This window comes from Oppia nitens, unplaced genomic scaffold, assembly GCF_028296485.1.
Source record: "Oppia nitens isolate AA-2021 unplaced genomic scaffold, nextdenovo-longstitch-racon4-pilon3 scaffold18_pilon_pilon_pilon, whole genome shotgun sequence".
Lineage (NCBI taxonomy): Eukaryota > Metazoa > Arthropoda > Arachnida > Sarcoptiformes > Oppiidae > Oppia > Oppia nitens.
This window is the reverse complement of record NW_026533197.1, coordinates 1,384,038-1,404,052: the sequence shown is the minus strand read 5'-3', so window position 1 is coordinate 1,404,052 and position 20,015 is coordinate 1,384,038. Positions and strand designations below refer to the sequence as shown.

Sequence of the window (20,015 nt, the reverse complement as noted above, 5' to 3'; positions counted from 1 at the left end):
TTAACACTAATAATACAAATAATGAAAATATTAAACTAATTTTTAGAAAGAAATGACTTTTTGGATTTATCTAATTTATAAATAATGAAAGCACACGAAGAAAATGAGACTACAATTAGCCATAAAATACAACTGAGTCCAGTGGCCAAATGGGCGACTGGAAGACAAACACCATAAATAATATTATTATCTCTTCGACCGGAATATATTGGCGCCGTATCTGTGGTTATGTTCGGAAAGAAATCTAAATCAACAGACGTTACCACTTGAAAGCCTTTCTTTAATCCGATTTCATTGGCCGTTGGATTGATTGATCTTTTAAATCTAAGAGATCGGGGACCAAATGGTATATGAGAGCCTCCAGTTCCTGTTCTTTCATTATAGAGCTGCTCTTTTCGTTTCATAAAATGATTATTAGGAAGAATAGCTGGAAAACCATGTGGTGGACGATGAATGACACGCTTTAAAATGTTATTTAAAGGACTATTATTAAGTAATGTTGGATTTTGTGGATAATTCATTAAATTGTTATTAATTAAATTATTAGGAAGCACTGGTATTTGTAAAAATGGTAGACCTGGTTGAAGAGGAATGTCAAGTACTTGAACTACTGGTGTAGGTTTATTTGGTAATTGATGTTCAATTAAATTTGATGTTTTTTTGTTTAATTGATTATTATTGTTATTAAAAACTTTAAAAGGTATTTGATTTTGATTTTGATTGTGATTGTGATTGTATGGGTGCCTAAAATCTGTATTAACTGTAAGAGGTATCTCAGGTTCGTTATGAAACTGAACAGTTGTTTGCTCTGTATTTAAAGTATTGTATGAATTGGTTACGGTTTGTTCAGTGGTTAATAAAGTTGTTTGCGATATATTATGATTTATGTCTTTAATTATATCGTTATTAGTATTAACTGATTGAAGCGCTGCAGCGATTGGCTGCTCTTCCATACGATTCTTGAATTTTGAGATCAAATCTTTGACATTATTTGTTTGCATTAAAGACATGATATCTTGATGTTGTAATCCTTGTGTGAAAGTTGCGGCCAAATTGCTTAAATCAATATTGTCTTTGTTTAGACTATGAGCTGACAATAATTTGTTTGCAATATTGATGTCTTCGGGTCTTAATTTTAAATCCGATAGATTTGGTATTTTTAATTTTTGATTCACATTTACGTCTTTGTCACGAATTTGATGATCAGGTGGTTTATACACAGGATTTGTTTGACTTTCGTGTTCAGCCATTTGATCAAAATTTTGGTTAATGTGTGATAAATGTTGAATTGATGGAACCGCCTGGTAATCATCAACTGCTTCATTTGTCACTTCATCTGAGTGATGGTTATGATCGATAGTGGCAGTCATTGAAGAGTCAATGTTCTGAAATACTGGCTGTGGTTCTTCATCTGGTCTGACGGGTCGAGTCGGAGATGAATCTCTTGGGTCGTGATTAGGTGTCGTATGTTGTGGTACTACGTGTGGCATTCCAGCCGACACTTGCATCGATGGATTTTTTACATTTTGTGAACTCTCTTCTTGACAGGCATCAGCACATCCATGTCTACACACTTCAACAGTACATTGAATCTGGACATCCATACTGTCTGGGAATTTAAAAGCTAAGAATTGTGCATAAGATATAAGGGTAGCCTTTCCTCGTGAATCTCTAATCTTTTTAAAAGATGACAACATTTTAGGCCGTAAGACACAACCGTATTCATCAGTCAATTGAATGGCAGGTTTGACACCGTCGTGAGCCATACATGACTTCACTCTCATATCAAATTGATTTTTATAATCATTTATAGCCACAACTATAGTCATTGGTTGGCCTATTAATATAATAATTTATATTAATATAAGTTATTATTTAATAATTATTTGATAAATGGTATGGCATACCGACTGCAACAATTCTGGACACCTCCCGGCCCCATGGACCTTTACCCTCTTGAATAGACATCCAGCAATCAATCTCATCTCCTTGGAAATTCATTTCGATCACATCCAGGTCAGCTACCTATTTGGTGATAACAATAAAATTATTACTATAATATAAATTAGATTTAATATTGTTATATAATTTACAGGAATTGCTGGTCTAAAAGTTGCGGGTTTTTCATAAGCTTCAAACCATTCACATCTTAATCGTTTAGCCTCATCCCAGGCCTCAATAATGTCAGTGCCGTACTGTATAACTATAGTATTTTCATAATACTTTCCCTGAAGATCAGGTTTAGTACCACATTCATCGTATTTAACATTAAAGGTTGCGTGAGATATACTTGAAAATGGTTTAATATAAACACAGTTATTCTGTCCATACGTGCCTTTCGATGATATAATCCCATTGAAAGGCGCACTAAACTCTGCCCTAACAGTCATATACTCTTTACCACAAATCACATCCAATGCCGTAATCTTTGCTCCACTATATTGAGGCTCTTTAGCCCATACTTGAGGTGATTCAGATGCCCACTCATGTGCCAAACAAACCTAAAGTTATGATTTTTTATAATATATTTTAATAAATTTTTAATTTAAAATAATTTAAAATATAAGATTAATTTATATTAATTAATTAAAGACCTAAAAACAATTTTTAGCATAATCTATAAGTTATGACAACTATTAACAGATTTTATTTAAAAATTGCTTAATATATTTAAATATTGTGTATCCAATAACAATAAAAGTTGAACCGAAAAATTTGCATAACTTTTTAGTTTGATTACTTGATTATTATAGTCTAAATAAATTTTAAGTTTACACGCTTTCAATTAAGTTATATTTCATTTATGTTATTGTTTATATAAATATATTATAAACTTAAATATAATTATGTTATAATTTATTTTTATAATAAATATTATTACATATTTCATAAATATATAGTCTGCAATTTAGTTTCGCAAGTATTTAAACAGTTTATCATATTTAATATTATATTTAAATGTAATACATTATTTAAAAAAAACTAAACAAATTCAGTTGAAGTTTATATGATTTAAAAAACTAAATCATTGAATTGTATAAATATCAAATTAAGTTAAGTAACAAAAAATTGCAATTGATTGTAACATTTTTGTTGATGTGAAAAATCGTGAAATTTCTCATCAAAAATATTCATCATTAAATTAATATATAGGTTTAGGTGATGTAAATTTTTTTAAAACATGTCTTATAAATAAATTTTTAATATAATAATTAATTCAAGACATAAAATTTGAATATAAAATTGTTTTAGAAAATTACATTATATAATTTTTTTATTATCAATGGCAATAATTATGCGAAAAAATACCAAATAATAAACACAACAACAGTGGCCTCACTTTAATAATCTCTTCCTTTAACTTAAACTTCAATATTTGCATTGAAGTCAATAAATGCTTTTAAAGTTAAAATGCGATAATATTTTATTCAATTCTAAGCTTTAAAAATACATTATTTGAGTTTTTTTTATTAAACATTGCCTTCAAGACTTTAATTATAAATTTATAAGTTCATTAAATCAATGCAATGATACATATATTATATTAAATTATGTATAAATATTTTTTAGTTAACTATTTATAGATATTAGTGTATATCTATGATAATTATTTTAAAAGATATCATATTGTAAGGCAACTAATATAATAATTTTATTTGATGATAATTACAAATTTTGTACTAAAAAGGCTTTAAGATATTATCACTAATATTTAATAGCAATATGTTATAAAAATGCAGCTGAAATATTTTGATTTAATTCAAACTAAATGACATTTAATTTGTTGATTGCCAACTAAAAAAATAAAACTAAATAAAAAATGTTTAATATTTTAGTTTCTAATTTGATGGCAAGAGATACAGTAGAATAAATAAATTCAATTAAATTATTTTATTGTTTGGCAATTGTTTATTGTTTGACATACAAAATAAAAACAAAAACAAAAATAATATAAATTGTATAATAACATTATTTAATAAATTTTATTGACTTCTAATAGCAATATAAAACATTGGAAATTTTGAAAAGCTTTAAACCATTTAAAAATGCTTCAAACTATTAAGTATTATCTTTTAGTACATTATTATACAGTTTCTGAGTTTAGTTTCTTATGGGGACAAAAAATTAAAATAATTTATCTTTTATTTATCTCTTATAAAGACTAAAATAACTACTGTATGAACTTATAAACAACAAGTTTATCTGTTTTAGCAAACAAAATATATTGCATATATGCAATCATTTTTATAAAAAAAATTATGCAACAATTTTGAATTATTTATCGTTTAACAATATATTGTACATAACATTTAAAATGTACTATTAGTATACAGACTGTATAATACAGTATAGAATTGTTAAAAGTAAAACATTCATCAAAATTTTGTTATAATAAAAATAGGCAATAATTTCTAAAATTATATAAAATTATGAATTTATGAAAACAAATATATGTCAACATAATTGGATTTTTGTGATTCAGATATATAAAGAAGTTCATGACTAAAAAATTATAAAAATACAAATGTGTGTAATCATGCATTAATACATTTCTAATAATGACTTAAGTATAATTATGTAATAAAATAATATACAATATTTAAACATATTTATACTACTTTTAAAATAGTATTATAGTTTAGATATAATGTGTATATAAAGTCTAATGAAAAAGTTTGAGTAACCAATTTTTTTCAAGGAAACAATTTGAGAATCACTCAATAAGTTTGAATTAAATGCACCAATTAATTACAATATTATTTTTATTAATCAATTATTTTAAAATTATAAAATAAACAAAAATATATATAAAAAGAAGAATAAGTTATTATTGATTTAAAAATATTAATTTAGAAATTTTTCTTTTTATTTAATTTTAGTTTTTCTTTGATACTCATTAGCAGTGAATAATAATAATAAAATTAACCTTGACCTTACTTATGTAATAATACTGTATATTATATATACAGTAATATGTAGTGTATATAAAAAATTATTTTACTGTAATAAATTAACAAATTTTGTCTAAATTTGATTTGTTTAGAAAACAAATATAAATTCACTAAATCATATGAGACTATATAAAGATTATAAATATATTGCTTTATTACAAGAATTTCAATGCAACCATCAAATACATAATGTATATTATTGTATATAATATGGCAAATATAGATCCAAATAAAGGTCAGTCAAAAAAAATTGTTGGCTTTGGTTGAATAATAGCTTTTATATTTGTGTCCTATTTTCAAACACGACTATAACATACATTGGCTTATTATTTACCTGTCATAACCAATATTTTTGGTTATCTTTATCATTATTAGTCTGATTACATATTTATTGATTATTTCAATTTAAATTTTGACAAATAATGTCAACTATGAAAACCTATTTAAAGTTATTTTGTTAATGATTTTGTTTATATTTGTTTGTTTTTTATTATCATTTAATGCATTATAATATATTACAAATTGAAAAATATATGAAAATTGTTTATAAATAAACAGAAAATACTATATATTCTAAGATATATTATTATTATAAGTTAACAGTTATTACTGTATTATTGTTAGTATTACTGTATAATACATTACTGCATATCTATTGTGCACACAATCGCTTCAGTGAACATTCATTACGGATATGAATCCAAACAATAATTGACTCAAAATATAATTTACCAAAACTTATATCATATATATATATATATATTATAATTATTATAAAATATTTAATAATATGTTACAAAAACCAGACAAAACACAAATGATTTCATACCGTTTTAAAACATATGAGTGTTAAGAAGTGACGGATGATATGATTTATTTTATATGACTTCAAATTTCTTATATTTTCTTTCATAATCACTGATCTTAATTGTCTGCAAATAAATATATTTTAAAAATATTATTAAGTTATAAAATATGTATGATTTTTTTTAATTAAATAAAAAGTATATAAAATATATTATTTTTGGAAATTAATCAATTTCATTTATAAATTAAAATCATTAAAAAATATTGTAAAATTCAAATAAATTACATTTTAAACTAATTATTTTTTTAAAGTACAAGTCATTTATTTAATTAAAAATATATATTTAACTGAGTTTGACAATACTTATAACAATAATTATTTGTTGACTTATGAATACTATTGTTTCGTTGATCACTGAAAATCTTCATCACATAATTGTACTGATAGTCACATACCAGTGCTTTATTGTCACCGGGAAGTTGGTGTTTGACTGACACATTTGATTATATTTTTAAAATTTAAGATATATTTTATATTTATCATTAAATAATCGAATATTTAAAAATTTTAAAAATTTTGTTCAATACTTGTTTAAAAATATTGCATAGTTATTAACTATTAGTTATAACGTAAATATAATTAATTTTTAATACATCATTATTTTAAAAAACATTATTATAAACAATATAAACAATAATACTGTAATATATTAAATGTCTAATCAAAACACCGACTTCCCGTATAGCTTAAGCACTGGTATGTCTATGATTATCAGTTCAATTGTTTTGCTAAACTGATGTCCATAAGTTAACAAATAATTTTATTGTCATTAAAATCAGTTAAACTTAGTTTATTAATTAAAAAGTTTAGTTAAATTAAGTTAAAAATTACAACTTTAATAAATATAAATAAATAAATAATTTTTATATATATACATACCTTGAATAAAATAAAATTAACAAATCATTATTTAAAATTTGTCTAAATATAATTATGAATAAATAAACATATATTGTTGAATTTAACGTATTTTTTTAGTTTATAAAAATATTTTTAAAAATAATAACGAGTTTGTGTCATATATTTATACATTATTAGAGAAACACAAAAACTTTTGATAAGACTTGACATAAAAGTGAAGCAAATGTTAGCACTGAAGGCACTGAAGGCACTCAAGTTGTGATCACAGCCTAAGCACTGCTTTACTAAAACTTTAAGAGTCGACTGTGTGTTGGGTCTCAAGTTGTTTTCAGGCTGTTTGGGGCCAAACGTGTTGGGGAACGACAGCTCCGCAATTATTTCCAGTTTTGGTTACATAGCCGGCAGTTAGTTTGAATTCAGCTCAGATATATAGAGAATATACTGTATATTATATATATATATATATATATATATATATAAATCGGTCGCAAAATAGATGTGACTGGTTTTTTGGGACATAACTTCTTACTTATATAAAAATGTTTATTCCAACAATTTATTTTAGTTTGCTAGGTTATTTATTATAAAATTTGAGTTATTCATAACAAAAATTTTCATATTAAAATTACACATTAAATAATATTTTTAATTTCAATGACTGATAATTATAATTTTAAAAAAAAATTATATTTCATAAATATATCAATTTCTAAATAAGCAAGCAAATTTAAATAAACATATAAGTTCTTTTTGGAGTATAAAATTTATTTAAATTATCTGCTGAACCTTGATACAATAATTTTATAAGATGTTAAAATGTTGTTTTATTAACAATTCAATATTCAATAACTATTAAATTCAAATATTATCTAAAAGCTAAAACATTTATTCAAATAACTTTAAAACTATAAAAATGTGGTATTAAGATAATTGATGCATCACTTAAGTATTTTGAAATATTATAATTTCCATTTTAACAAATACTACTTTTTAAAATCATTAAATTTAGGTAAAACAAGTAAATCTTATCGAAATTCATAATTACAGATAAAATATTAATATTTTTCAATATAGAAATTATTTCTAAAAAACCAGTCCCACATATTTGTCGACCGATTTTAAATTACACATATATTGACATATATTGACCAATACATAGCCCATCCATCCATTCATCCGTCCATTCATTCATTCATCCATTCATTTATTCATCCATTCATCCATTTATCCATCCATTTATCCATCCATTTATCCATTCCATACCCATATTTGCTAATCAAAATAAAATCATTTAATTATTTTATGCCTAATGTTATCTGCAGTAATTGAAAAGTCATTGTATTAGGAGAGCAATATGATTGCATTTTAAAAATTATATACATTTTAATTAATAAGATATTAAAATTGAATTTCATTCAATTTATAAGTTATGATCATAATATAATTTAATACTTATTTTCATTTGGGTAAATTTTATTAATTTTATCTATTAATATAAAAGTAAATTTTGAGGTTATGAAAAATTTGCATACATTAAAATTTTAATTATAAAAATATAAGATTATATGTTTTTACTTGAGCAATATTTATGATATTGATTTGTTAAATACAGTTATTGCTACTTTATAGCATTAGAAATTAATATATACATATACACTACATTTATGCAAATTTGTATTAATTTAATAAAATTAATATATCTAACTACTGCAATTTTATTGTATACAATATTTACGTAAAACATTTGAATAGTTTATGCAAAATATAATATAAAAAACAATTATCATAAATTAATTAATTTGTAAGTAATTTGTTATTTAGATATAACATTATAATTCTTTAAAGAGATTGTGTCAAGAATTTGGAGAATTTATATATAAATATTTGTTGTTTTATGAATACATCCTTTTAAATACATTATATTATAACAAATAGGAAGACTAGTATTAATATAAACAGATGAAACAGATTATACTCAAAAATCATATTTTGTTAATAGCTTTGAGTACTATCTATTAAATTCAGTAGATAGTAATGCCTTACAGCCCTTACTATTGAAAAATTGCTTTAAATTTTATACGACATATAAATCAACTATAGATAAATTGGTCAAATGTAATGAATTTGACAAATTGGTAACAATGAACAACATTTATCTCAAACTACAAATTAAATTTGGTTTTTAAATAGTTTATCAATTTGATTTAAAAAATAATATCTTGATAAATAAAAATAAAAAAATGTTCATTAATTTAATTAAAAATTACCAAAAATAGTATATATTCTTTAAGATGTTATTATTATTATTATATAATATTTACTAATAATTTTATTGTTGTTAATTAATGTTCAATAAATATGTGAACTTTTGTTTCATGTTATTGTTAAGAGTCAGAAGTAAATAAGTCGATGATAAATATTTATAAATAAAATAAATAAAAAATAATAAAAATTATAATAAAGTGTAGATAAAACAGGATTTTCCGTACAAAGTTGTGTACACTCTTGAGCCCCAAAGCTATACATTATGTTAATTTGTGCTCTAATTATAAAAAAAGAAATACTTATATCATTGAAATAATAAGTATAAGACACATATTTTTTATAGTTTATAGTTTGCTTAATAGTTTTATAGCATTTTTATTTGTTTTCACACAAAAAATACTTAATTTTAAAAATATAATTCATATTATGAGAACTCAAAGTGATTAATGTTTTCATAAATTATAATTTATAAATCATAACTAATTTTCTATTTCAAAAATTTCATTAAACAGTCAAATCAATTGGTTCAATGTATTGATTGATTCTTAATATTAATCATAATAATTGTTAATTTTAACTATAAAATATTTTTACATACTTTTATAATATCAGTCTTTTACAGTTATTTAAAATTAAATTTAATAATTAATTTTGAGTATAATTATTATAAAATATAGAAAAAATATTGTATAGTATATATTAAATATATATTAATTTGTTAAAAACTATTTATTTTAAGTAATATATTGTAATTTAGTTCAATTACACAAAATGTAAATATGTTTGAAAATCAGTTCACCATTTCTATTAAAAATTAAAAAACATTTTCGATAACCAAAGGGTAATACATGAAGTGAAAATTAATTATATATATTTTATTTTAATTATTTTTCAATATATTATTCATTAAYATATAGTTGGAATAATTAGTCAAAAAATATTGTTTTTAAGTAATTATTAGTGAAAGAGTATTTTAATTATCATTTGTAATTTAAAAGTTATCATTAAATAAAAGAAGTTTACATTATTTAAAATACTGTAATTTCCTTCACCATCACAATGTCATCAAAATTTTTGTATTAATTTTTTATTTTTCAGGCATTATATATGGTATAAGTTTGGTTAAAATCGGAGACAATAAAAATCATTATATAAAGTTTATATCATTAAAAAAAGAATCAAATTTTATTATTTAAAAACTTAATTTGTATTTTATTAAATAAAAACATACAAATTATATAATTAATATATACATTAGTTATAAGGATTCAAGATTTTAATAAAAAGTCAAATTATTTAAATGTCTTTTACTTTTGATGAAAGCTAATGCAAATTGCAATCAATTTGAAAAATTATCAAAAAATACAAACAATTCAAAAATGATAATTTAATACAAGAAGTGATACTTTTATGCTTCAAATTGCTTCCGACTTCTCTTTCTTGAAGATAACTTAAGTAAAGGTCTTAAATAAGGATTGTCTAACACATCGGTATCAGTGTTACCACAAACAGAAATGTTTGAAGTGTTGGTTAATTTATTTGTATCATTAGTATTAGTATTATTAGCCATCTGTTCATTATTAGTCTCAATATTGTCTTCATCATTGACCACATTATCAGTCGTTGAAGTGTTTGATAATTCATTAGTATTGGTAACCGATTTGTTTTGTTTTTTGTCGGAATCTTTTTTACGGATCACATGTTCTTCACTTTCGTTTTCAAATACCTGGTCTTTGGGAAGCAAAGCATTGAGATATGGATTGGCCTCTAATTTAAGTACAATAAGTGGGAACAAGTGTGACATGTGTTCTTCGGCAAACAGTCTGTGTGTTGTCGATTGTTCACAAGTTTTTGCCATAAACTTAGTGAGCGCTCTCTCGACGTCCCGTTTCTGTGTGGCCGACTTTTCCCGAATTGCCTCGTATTCGGTTACGGGCTGTTTGTGTGTTGGCGTCCGAATATATGAATGCGGGTCTGGAAATGACGGGAAATAGTCGGGAATATAAGACGACAATAGTTTCTTCTCTCCCGCTTGAAGTATACGCGGTGTCGACTGTTTGGCCATCACTTGTGGTGTCGGTATTGTCACCCTATTTGGCCGCATTGCATAAGCAGCTATTTGGTCGCAGTCGAGTCCTGATTCAATGAGAGCCATAACAACATCGCCGACCAGTGGTTCGGTACGTCCACTGAGTTCACAGAAGGCCTGAGCACTCCTTCCTATCTCTTTGATAATACTTTGAATCATTTGCAGCAAAGTGTCGAGCGATGGCTTATCGGCGCTAACGAAGCCATTCTCGTGACACGTGGCGCACACAACGGCATACAAGACTCGCCGTCGAGCGGACACCAGTTGTGGACCGACTGGACTCACATTCATATCCATCTGACTTCACTTCAATACAATAACATTCAAACTCTTCACAAATCACGTCAAACCAAATACTCTTTACGTTATAAAACTGAGGCAACAGTTATGCCATCCATTGTGTGCTTCAAATGATTGACATTTCATTTCATTATTATTTAATAACTATTTATTTGTTTAAATCAAATACATATAATTAATATAATTTCAAATAAAATAAAATTACTGTAATATTAAAAGTATTAATCAATTAGTTATCACTATTTCTTTTTCTTGTAAAGACTTTGCTGTTGAGTTAGTTCACCAAACAGTTGTTTGACTTTACGTTTTCTTAGTTCGTCATTATCTTGAATCTCTTGAATCCAAGTATTTCTCATAAAAGTTGAATCCTTTTTCAACTCTCTTTGAGCGCCTTTGAGTTCTCTCTTGTATTTCTTCGTTAGTTTCTTCTTCATATCCTTCTTCTCCTTATTGTTAGAAGAGTCGTCAAACTTTGGTTCAAGCATTGGTAACATAAATGGTTTCCGTTTTTTCGATGTCATTACTTCTTTAGGTAATTGTCTGTTTAATTTAGATACTAATCTATTCACTAACTCTTTTATATCATTATTCAAATAATTATTTTCTATTAAATCATTCAATGATGTCTTTAAACAATTTGTTAATTCATTATATGATGGAAGTGTTGAATATAAATCAATTATTTGATCCATACATTTAAGTGCTTCCGAAATAAGCATTGATTTCATTTGTTTTTCATTAAATATATTTGAATTAAATGTTTCATCAAAAATATATTTTATATCGAAATCTAAAGACTTTTCTTCAATCGGCAATTCATTAATATTAAGAACAGGTCTTAACTTTTTATTTTTAATAATTACTTCTGACGACTCATTTCCTAAAGATAATTGAATTATATTTGAGATGGAGTTAAACATTTGAGGAATAAATGCTGAATTTGAAGTAATCATTAAAAGTCTAATAATCATCAAATTAATTGCAATATCATTAAGTGAATTGTACTTCATTTGTGATAACATTTGATTTAAAATCAATTTAACAATTAGTTTTGTTTCTTTAAAATGAGTTCCAACTATAAGAAGTGCTAAATTATGAATATTAAATACAGACTTTCTTTCAACAATTGTCGCCAATTTCTCAGATAAAATGCTTAAACAATCGTCAGATAATTGTTTTAAGAGATCGTTAGAAGTCTTAATTAAATATAGCATTTGTGTCCAATTGTTCTCATTATTAATCTTTTCAAACAACTCTTTCAACTGATTTTCAATACTTTTATGATTAGACTGATTCATATCATTTGAATCAATAGTTGTGAGAACGGGTTTTCGGATTCTGTTTTCAGATTCAATGCCTTTATTTGGATTAAACATAAGTTCTTTTAGTAATACATCAAAATCTTCGTGTTTATTATCAGTCACTTCATGTTTAACCGATTTGTGTCTTAAAATATTCTTCACATGACTCCAGTCGTCATCCAATTTGTTAGTCAACTCAATATTAGCGGCTCTTTCCATCTGTTTTTGTTTCTTTTCATCTTTAATTTGATCCAATATTTCGGTCGTTGACTTTGGAATGCCATGTTCTCCGCCACCAAAATGTGATACTTCAACAAAGTCTGGTCGACTTAAAAGATCGATGTCTTCATCTTCGTCTTCATCAATAATATCATCGATGAAATCATTCAAATGTTTTCCTTTATGCGTCAAAACAGTGTTTTCATTGTAAGACAACTCAATGTTTTGATCCAAACGTCTGTCGTCATTGTTTCTTAAATCCTGTAAACCTTTACCACTCTTATGCTTTGATTTGTATTCTTGAAGAATGGTATTCTTCCTCTTGTCATACGATCGATGTCTGGACACAGCTTTGTTGGACAACTCATATTTGGTTAACTTTCTGCCGATGACATTGTGTTTAACTTTATTTCTGTGAAATTCAAACACATTTGTAGTGACACTCTTTGATTGTTTGTTTTTGTCTTCAAATTTGTTTCGCTTTTGCTGTAAATATCTTCGTTTGTTGTTTTTGGCCATCACTTCATCAGAAACTAAGTTATAGTCAACACGTGTTGTTGTCATCAATCATGTGATCATTGAATTGGCGCTCATTTGCAATGCATTCAAATGTTTTAATAATATTGAAAAATGTTTAAACTTTTAATAACATATACAGTATTAATACAGTAATAGTATTACCGTATAATATGTTATGTATTAATACTCTAAACTTTAGAGTCTAAAGTATAGTACAGTCAGTACTTATAGACTATAAGTAGTAAAAAAATTCAAAATTCAATTCAATTGTCAGTCAAAACAATCGATTAAATTATTGACTCATTGTTTACATCAATGACTTTGTGATCACCAGTCAAGCCATTGATTGTCACTCAAACACATCCAATGATGAGTAAATCAAAAGATTCAATGCAGTCATTAGTGAAGAACTATTTAGAGAAGACATGTCGTCCGTTCAGTGCTAACGATGTCTTTAATAATCTGAATACCAAAGACAGCAAATTGAGTAAAACGGCGGTCACTAAGGCTTTGGAGGAATTGGCCGAAAAACATGACATCATTGAGAAAGTCAATGGAAAACAAAAGATCTATTTTGCCATTCAATATGATGAAGACATTGGTGATCACCAAATGAAACAATTGGAAGTGGAGTTGAATGAGTTGGACAACGAATACAATAACCTGAAGACTCAAATCAAACCTAAAGAGTCGAAACTTGCGGTCTTCAAGAACTCTATTGGTTTTGAACAAATCAGTCAACAAATATCAGATGTCATGACAGACATTAACGATATGGAGAAACGATTGCAAGTCATAAAAAAAGATGTTAAAGATATCGATCCAAAAGTCAATCAAAATCTTAAAGACGAGCGACAAAAATTGGTCACTGAATGGAAACGACGTAAACGAATGGCCACTAATATCATTGATATTGTTCTCGACTCGTATCCTAAGTCTAAGAAAATACTTATTGAAGAGATTGGTATCGAAACCGATGAAGAAGTCAAGGCATCCGTCTCTCATCTCTAATTTATTTAATAATACAATCGTTTTATCATTTGTTAACTTTCTGTAAATTTAAAATTTATTTATCAAATAAAACATTTTATAATTATATTAATAGTTAAAAGTGAAACAATTTGCACACAAATCTAGAAAATTCTATAATAATTATTAAAATAAGATCAGAAAACTATAAATATTGATATCAAACGACAATTTCAAAGCAAATAAAAGAATTAATGTGAACTTAAAGGCACTTAGAATAAGACACCAATGGTTTTATGGATATTGAATTTGTTCACTAATTAGTGACCAATTCKGGTATTTATGGCCTCATCTATCTTCTTCTGGATGTTAGCGAATGAGTCGACGCCTAAGTAGTCTATTTGTCCCCTTTCCCAGGCATGTTGTCGACCTAACTGTTCACCTGACTCGCCCTCAAAGCCCGGGTATTCGTTAGACAAATGAATTTGTGAAAGACTGGATGCCAGTCCTGCCTATTAAGTAAATTATTAATTTATATTAATATTCTTATATTTTTCAACATTTTATTACTTCTCTCAACAGTTTATTCCGAGTGTTAGACTATTGTTAGTATTAATAATTATTGTAATATTATTATTATTACTAATAATTTGCTTAAGACTTGAGTTAATTTCACTTACATCTTCAGTAGATAGTAATGGTTGTACTTTACTCATGAAGATATCCCACCAGTTCTGAACGTGTATTAATTGATGCATTCCTTCATTGTTCTTTGGTTGAGATACCTGACCTGTTGCCACACTGTATGCATATAACCATGGCTTCAATGAACCCAAAAAATGAACAATTTTTACATTTTTGCCAAATCTGTTAAATCATTAATATTAGTCACGTTATAAAAGCTATTATCATTAATAATGAAACACTTACTGTCTATAAGCGGGAGGGTATGAGTAAACAGCAATTGAACTCATGTTATAAATGAAGGATAAATGTCTAGAAATGTCTTTTGTTCGCCAATCAGAAAAATATGTATTGAGAAGACCCTGATCTCCGCCATCAAAACTTCCGTTAGCAATGGCAGCTTTAAGCAGACCTCTAAATGTATGATCTGATGGCACAAATACAAAAACACCTGAATTGAAACAATCAGGCCATCCGATGTCTGGAACTGCTGACAGTTCCTCTTTTTCAAAGAGTTCATCAATGTTTTGAATGACCAGACAGTCTGCGTCCAAAAACACACATTTATTGTATTGCGTTAAACGCCAGCAATGAATCTTTGAGAGAGTGACGCCCAACTCTGGTCTCTTCATTGCCTCTAATATCTCAGTGTCTTTACTATCAATTAAATCTACATTTTCTATCAAATCAAACACCGATTGGAGATTATTTCTGTTAAAAAAATATAATTTTTATATTATAAAACAAATACTTTTAAATAAAATAATATAAACTCAGGTTTAATACCTCATGTGATCAGTAACTCCTGGTGTGACGAGAACTACCAATTTTGCCCTCGTTTTTGTTGACCGCAAAGAGTTGGCCAAAACCAATGCACCCAAAGAATAGGTGTCATTTGTGACCAGAGTTACGAACGCKTCTGTAATTTAATGAAAAATACATTATTTTATTTATTAATAAATTATTCTTAAAGAATATATAATATTTATTTATTTTAATGTCAATAAATCAATAATCATATCATTTAATTTAATTTCATACCCGAACTCATAATCGATGCTTTACTTTGAATGGGGAAATCAAATCGCAAATCAAAATGAAATGAAAAATATTTATTTTAAAGAGATGTGCAATGAATTCAATGAATTCAAACTCTGATCACTAAAAGCCTTGAAAACTAAAACATCAAATGAATGCCCACTGAATTGTGATATAAAAAGCGAGTGAAGGCTTACTATAATACTAACACTTATTTATGGACTCAACTAATATAAGTCTCAATTTTTTATGCACCGGAATGTCACTAATGGTTCACATTTATTGTATGTTTTATAGTAGGGATGAGTTGTGAGACTGTGTACTCCACATCACTGTCACTACTGTTTTCCATACATTTCCCATTTACTAACTATTTTCAAAATACTTATTAAACAGTTTATTGATTAAAATTTAATTTGACAAAAATTTTGTCTACAATCGAGTCTTTAAATATTTGCTTGTTATTAATCAGATAAAAATATTGATAATCTTGAGTCTATTTTTGCAATGTCTATGTTTAAAAAACTTGTATTTAATTTTGTTATTAACTTGATTAACATATTGAACAGTAATAACCCATTAATAGAATTGCCAAATGTTCAGCAATTGATCGTTACATTCAACGTAATTGAATTAATATAATTAAATAACTGCAATTCATTTTACATTAGTTATTAATAAACATATAGTAGTTAAAAATTAGTATAAAAATTAGTATAAATATACAAATATTATATTTTGTCAATTAATATTGACTATACAGTATTTAATATTGAATATATATTTTTTAAACATTGAATAAAATTGTACTTGATAATGGTGAATAATTATTAAATATTAAAAATTTTCAATATATTTTTTAAAAACTATTCAAGACTTTATGCAAAAGTAAATAATTATAGATTAAAAAATGTTTTAATATAATTCAAAATAGTCTAAATTGACTTTATCATCAATTCATTGTCTAATAATTATTTTTATAAAGTTTATAAAAACACATAATTATTAAAAATAAATATAACATTTTTGATTATTGTATTTTGGCTATTATCAATATTTTAATTTATAGCCATAGACATGTGTTAAACTTAAAATGTAAGACAAAGTTAAATATTAATATATAAAAAATATTGTAATTTATAATATATACATACATAAAATATATAAAAAAATTTATTATATTGTATTTTATACTTTTTATGTAATATTTTTATATTCTGTACTGTATATTATATATAAAATTTATATACTGTAAGCAACTTTATAAGATAATTATTTCTCATTTAAAAACTAACAGTGATATTATGTGTTAAGGTCATTACAATATAATTTCAAGCTTAAGTTCAATGACTGCATTTAATAAACAATGATAATAAATTGTTGTTAATAGTATTAATAAAGTATCAAAATATATAATTTATTTTATTTGGTTGAATACATAAACAAAATATTATAAATTAGATTTAATATGAATTAATTTTATTTAAATTGAAGTACTGCTTAATAGCAAATYATTACTCTAAATATTTTACAGAAAAGCAATTATTGTTATTGAAAACCAATGAAAATATATTTAAACAATAATATGATATTAATATTTAGTATTAAAATGCAATTCTTAATAATTTTTATCCAATTCATATGAGAGAAATTGTGATTTACTCTAGTTTTTAAAGTATTATTACCTTAAAGTGTTGATTATATTAATATAAATAAAACAAATCAATATTTTTTGATAAGAATTAAAAGATTTATGTAAATATTTTTATGATTTTTTAATTAAAATAAAGTTATCTTAAAAATAATATATTTTAAAGATAATCGGTTTCTACAAAAATCTCTGTTAAATTAAATACATTTGTAATTGATATGTCAATTTGCGTTATATTTACATAATAACTATTAAAACAATTTACATTAAATAATAATAATATGCTTATAATTATCGTAAATTAAATAATATAAACAATTTTATTTACATTAAATTAATTTCATAACAAATGTGAAAATTGAAAATATTAAAATTGAATAAAACAATATACAGTATAATTGATAAGATTAGCTCTTTATTGTTTAGAGCACCTAAAATAATAATAATATTAAATAAYAATTAATTAATATTTTATCAATTATTATATATTATATATTATTATTAAAAGCAATGATAACTCACGAAAATATAGTCAGATCTTGAATATCGACGAGAACTGAGTCCTGAGACATATAGAGCTCATCTCTTCTCATCAAAAGTTGGACTAATTCTGAATTCAAACCTTTTAGTCAATAATATAACAAAATTTTTAATATTATTTATTCATATATACAGTACTTTACAGTAAATGATAATACAGTATATACCGTATAATACTGTATATTAAACTAACATTCAATTTGAGAGAGCATATCGTTAACAATGATTTGCAATTGTGAAACATTTAAATTATCGAGAAATGATTTAGACATTTGGTTGTCATCAGAAATGTCAACATTTATTAACTTATAAATTGCTTTCCGACTAATATTTCTCTTTTCTCTCTCTCTTTCGATTTGTTTCTTAACAATCTTCTTAACCTATCATAGATTTATAAAAATTATTAATTTTATAATATCATCAAAGACACAATTAATTAAGACTAAAAAATAAAATTTAAAAAAACTTTCTTAAGTATGACATTTTCGAAAGTTTCTATATATATTGAAAAATACATTAATTTTCATTACAAATTAATTATAAATAGTAAAATTAAATTAATCATCTATTTTAATTTAATAATAATTAAAGATATATTTAATAAGTTAAATGCTTAACATAAACCAGTGCATAAACAAATAATAATTTTAATAATACGATAGATTTTCTAAATAAATAAAAATGAAATAAAATATTAGACTGATTTAACAACTTATTTAATGTAATTTTAAATTTCTGCTAATAATTATAATTATTAATTTGTGAAATTTGGTTTTTTATAGAATATATAGATACAGTATTATACTTAAATTCAAATAATTCAAATGGCAATAAATTTATTAATAGCAATATTACTAACATACAGTATTTAATTGATTATAAGATAAACTAAAATACATGTATAAATTTATGATTTTCTAAGATTAACCTAAAATTATGATGTATTTTGATATAATGTTATTTAAATCGTGATTAATATAAAAAATATTTTCTTAAACTTAGACAATTGATAGCTGACTATAAATTATTTTCCTAATTAATTGTGTTATTGAATATTATCTATACCTACCTGTGCTAAGGCAAGTCTGGCTTCATTATGAAGTTTTGAGTGATAGTCTGCAAACATACTCTTTTGAATTGGTTTTTCAATGTATGAAAATAAATCATAGTTATCGATATCAAAGGACTCGGAGTCCAATTTATTAAACAAATGATTGGGACGTTTGACAGTAGTTTGATGTTTGGATATATTCAATGAATGCAATGAATCGCTTATATTCAATGAGCTATTATTGTTTGGACTCTCATTTGGTTTAGTTATGTGTGAATTGTCGAGTAATTGTCTACTTTGAGGTCTATTATCAACAACTGATCCATTATCCTTCTGATTATTGGTTTCACTAACCGTTTCATTCATGAAACAAATCTGCAAACTCTGACAATTCTGGAGTCTATTCATAAGAGTTGACTTTCTCGATGATCTCATCCCATAAATCATATCTTCATTGTCTGAATCAAACGCCAAACGGCGTCTAATTTCTTCCCTGTCGTCAAACTGTAAATAAAACATAAGATAATCAATACTGACATTGAAAGTAACTAATAATTACTGATAAATGATTTGATTTATCCATCAATATATCATATGTTCCTCTTTGTAATTACAGTAAGTTATTAAATGAAATAATACTATTCATCCAAATTGTTATTTATGGTAATTATAGATTTTGGTATATAAAATGTTTATTCGTATTATAAT

At 24.9% G+C, this 20,015-nt stretch overlaps 6 protein-coding genes across 6 annotated transcripts; 1 reads left to right on the top strand and 5 right to left on the bottom strand.

Annotated features, from left to right (window-relative positions):
• Positions 1-35: 35 nt before the first annotated feature.
• Positions 36-5,865, bottom strand: LOC128965876 (putative uncharacterized protein DDB_G0282133). The gene is made up of 4 exons (XM_054312654.1): positions 5,782-5,865; positions 2,094-2,501; positions 1,908-2,025; positions 36-1,837 (listed from the first exon to the last, which is right to left on the bottom strand). The coding sequence occupies exons 1-4, from the start codon at positions 5,863-5,865 to the stop codon at positions 36-38; spliced, it is 2,412 nt and encodes an 803-aa protein (XP_054168629.1).
• Positions 5,866-10,339: 4,474 nt separating this feature from the next.
• On the bottom strand, positions 10,340-11,419 carry LOC128965708 (transcription initiation factor TFIID subunit 8-like). The gene has a single exon (XM_054312456.1). The coding sequence runs from the start codon at positions 11,330-11,332 to the stop codon at positions 10,355-10,357; it is 978 nt and encodes a 325-aa protein (XP_054168431.1). The 5' UTR covers positions 11,333-11,419; the 3' UTR covers positions 10,340-10,354.
• Positions 11,420-11,542: 123 nt separating this feature from the next.
• On the bottom strand, positions 11,543-13,468 carry LOC128965705 (nucleolar protein 14-like). Its single transcript, XM_054312452.1, has one exon. The coding sequence runs from the start codon at positions 13,372-13,374 to the stop codon at positions 11,575-11,577; it is 1,800 nt and encodes a 599-aa protein (XP_054168427.1). The 5' UTR covers positions 13,375-13,468; the 3' UTR covers positions 11,543-11,574.
• Positions 13,469-13,600: 132 nt separating this feature from the next.
• LOC128965874 (homologous-pairing protein 2 homolog) lies at positions 13,601-14,385 on the top strand. The gene has a single exon (XM_054312653.1). The coding sequence runs from the start codon at positions 13,741-13,743 to the stop codon at positions 14,383-14,385; it is 645 nt and encodes a 214-aa protein (XP_054168628.1). The 5' UTR covers positions 13,601-13,740.
• A 95-nt stretch (positions 14,386-14,480) lies between these two features.
• LOC128965673 (glycogenin-1-like) lies at positions 14,481-16,456 on the bottom strand. Its single transcript, XM_054312416.1, has 5 exons — positions 16,069-16,456; positions 15,814-15,946; positions 15,274-15,738; positions 15,024-15,210; positions 14,481-14,855 (listed from the first exon to the last, which is right to left on the bottom strand). The coding sequence occupies exons 1-5, from the start codon at positions 16,076-16,078 to the stop codon at positions 14,664-14,666; spliced, it is 987 nt and encodes a 328-aa protein (XP_054168391.1). The 5' UTR covers positions 16,079-16,456; the 3' UTR covers positions 14,481-14,663.
• A 1,668-nt stretch (positions 16,457-18,124) lies between these two features.
• LOC128965873 (schwannomin-interacting protein 1-like) lies at positions 18,125-19,961 on the bottom strand. Its single transcript, XM_054312652.1, has 5 exons — positions 19,867-19,961; positions 19,326-19,811; positions 18,450-18,636; positions 18,239-18,338; positions 18,125-18,147 (listed from the first exon to the last, which is right to left on the bottom strand). Exons 1-5 carry the CDS (start codon positions 19,888-19,890, stop codon positions 18,132-18,134), a joined length of 813 nt encoding a protein of 270 aa, XP_054168627.1. The 5' UTR covers positions 19,891-19,961; the 3' UTR covers positions 18,125-18,131.
• Between the last annotated feature and the right edge of the window lie 54 nt (positions 19,962-20,015).

Excerpts from the sequence above, each read along its gene's own strand:
- LOC128965708 (XM_054312456.1), bottom strand. The coding sequence starts at position 11,332 with ATGGATATGAATGTGAGTCCAGTCGGTCCACAACTGGTGTCCGCTCGA.
- LOC128965874 (XM_054312653.1), top strand. The coding sequence starts at position 13,741 with ATGATGAGTAAATCAAAAGATTCAATGCAGTCATTAGTGAAGAACTAT.
- LOC128965876 (XM_054312654.1), bottom strand. The coding sequence starts at position 5,865 with ATGAAAGAAAATATAAGAAATTTGAAGTCATATAAAATAAATCATATC. Across the intron at positions 2,502-5,781 it reads CACTCATATGTTTTAAAACG|GTTTGTTTGGCACATGAGTG; the intron begins GTATGAAATCAT and ends TCATAACTTTAG. Across the intron at positions 2,026-2,093 it reads CTTTTAGACCAGCAATTCCT|GTAGCTGACCTGGATGTGAT; the intron begins GTAAATTATATA and ends ATCACCAAATAG.
- LOC128965873 (XM_054312652.1), bottom strand. The coding sequence starts at position 19,890 with ATGGATAAATCAAATCATTTATCA. Across the intron at positions 19,812-19,866 it reads ATAAATCAAATCATTTATCA|TTTGACGACAGGGAAGAAAT; the intron begins GTAATTATTAGT and ends TTTTATTTACAG. Across the intron at positions 18,339-18,449 it reads TATGCTCTCTCAAATTGAAT|GTTTGAATTCAGAATTAGTC; the intron begins GTTAGTTTAATA and ends ATTGACTAAAAG.
- LOC128965705 (XM_054312452.1), bottom strand. The coding sequence starts at position 13,374 with ATGGCCAAAAACAACAAACGAAGATATTTACAGCAAAAGCGAAACAAA.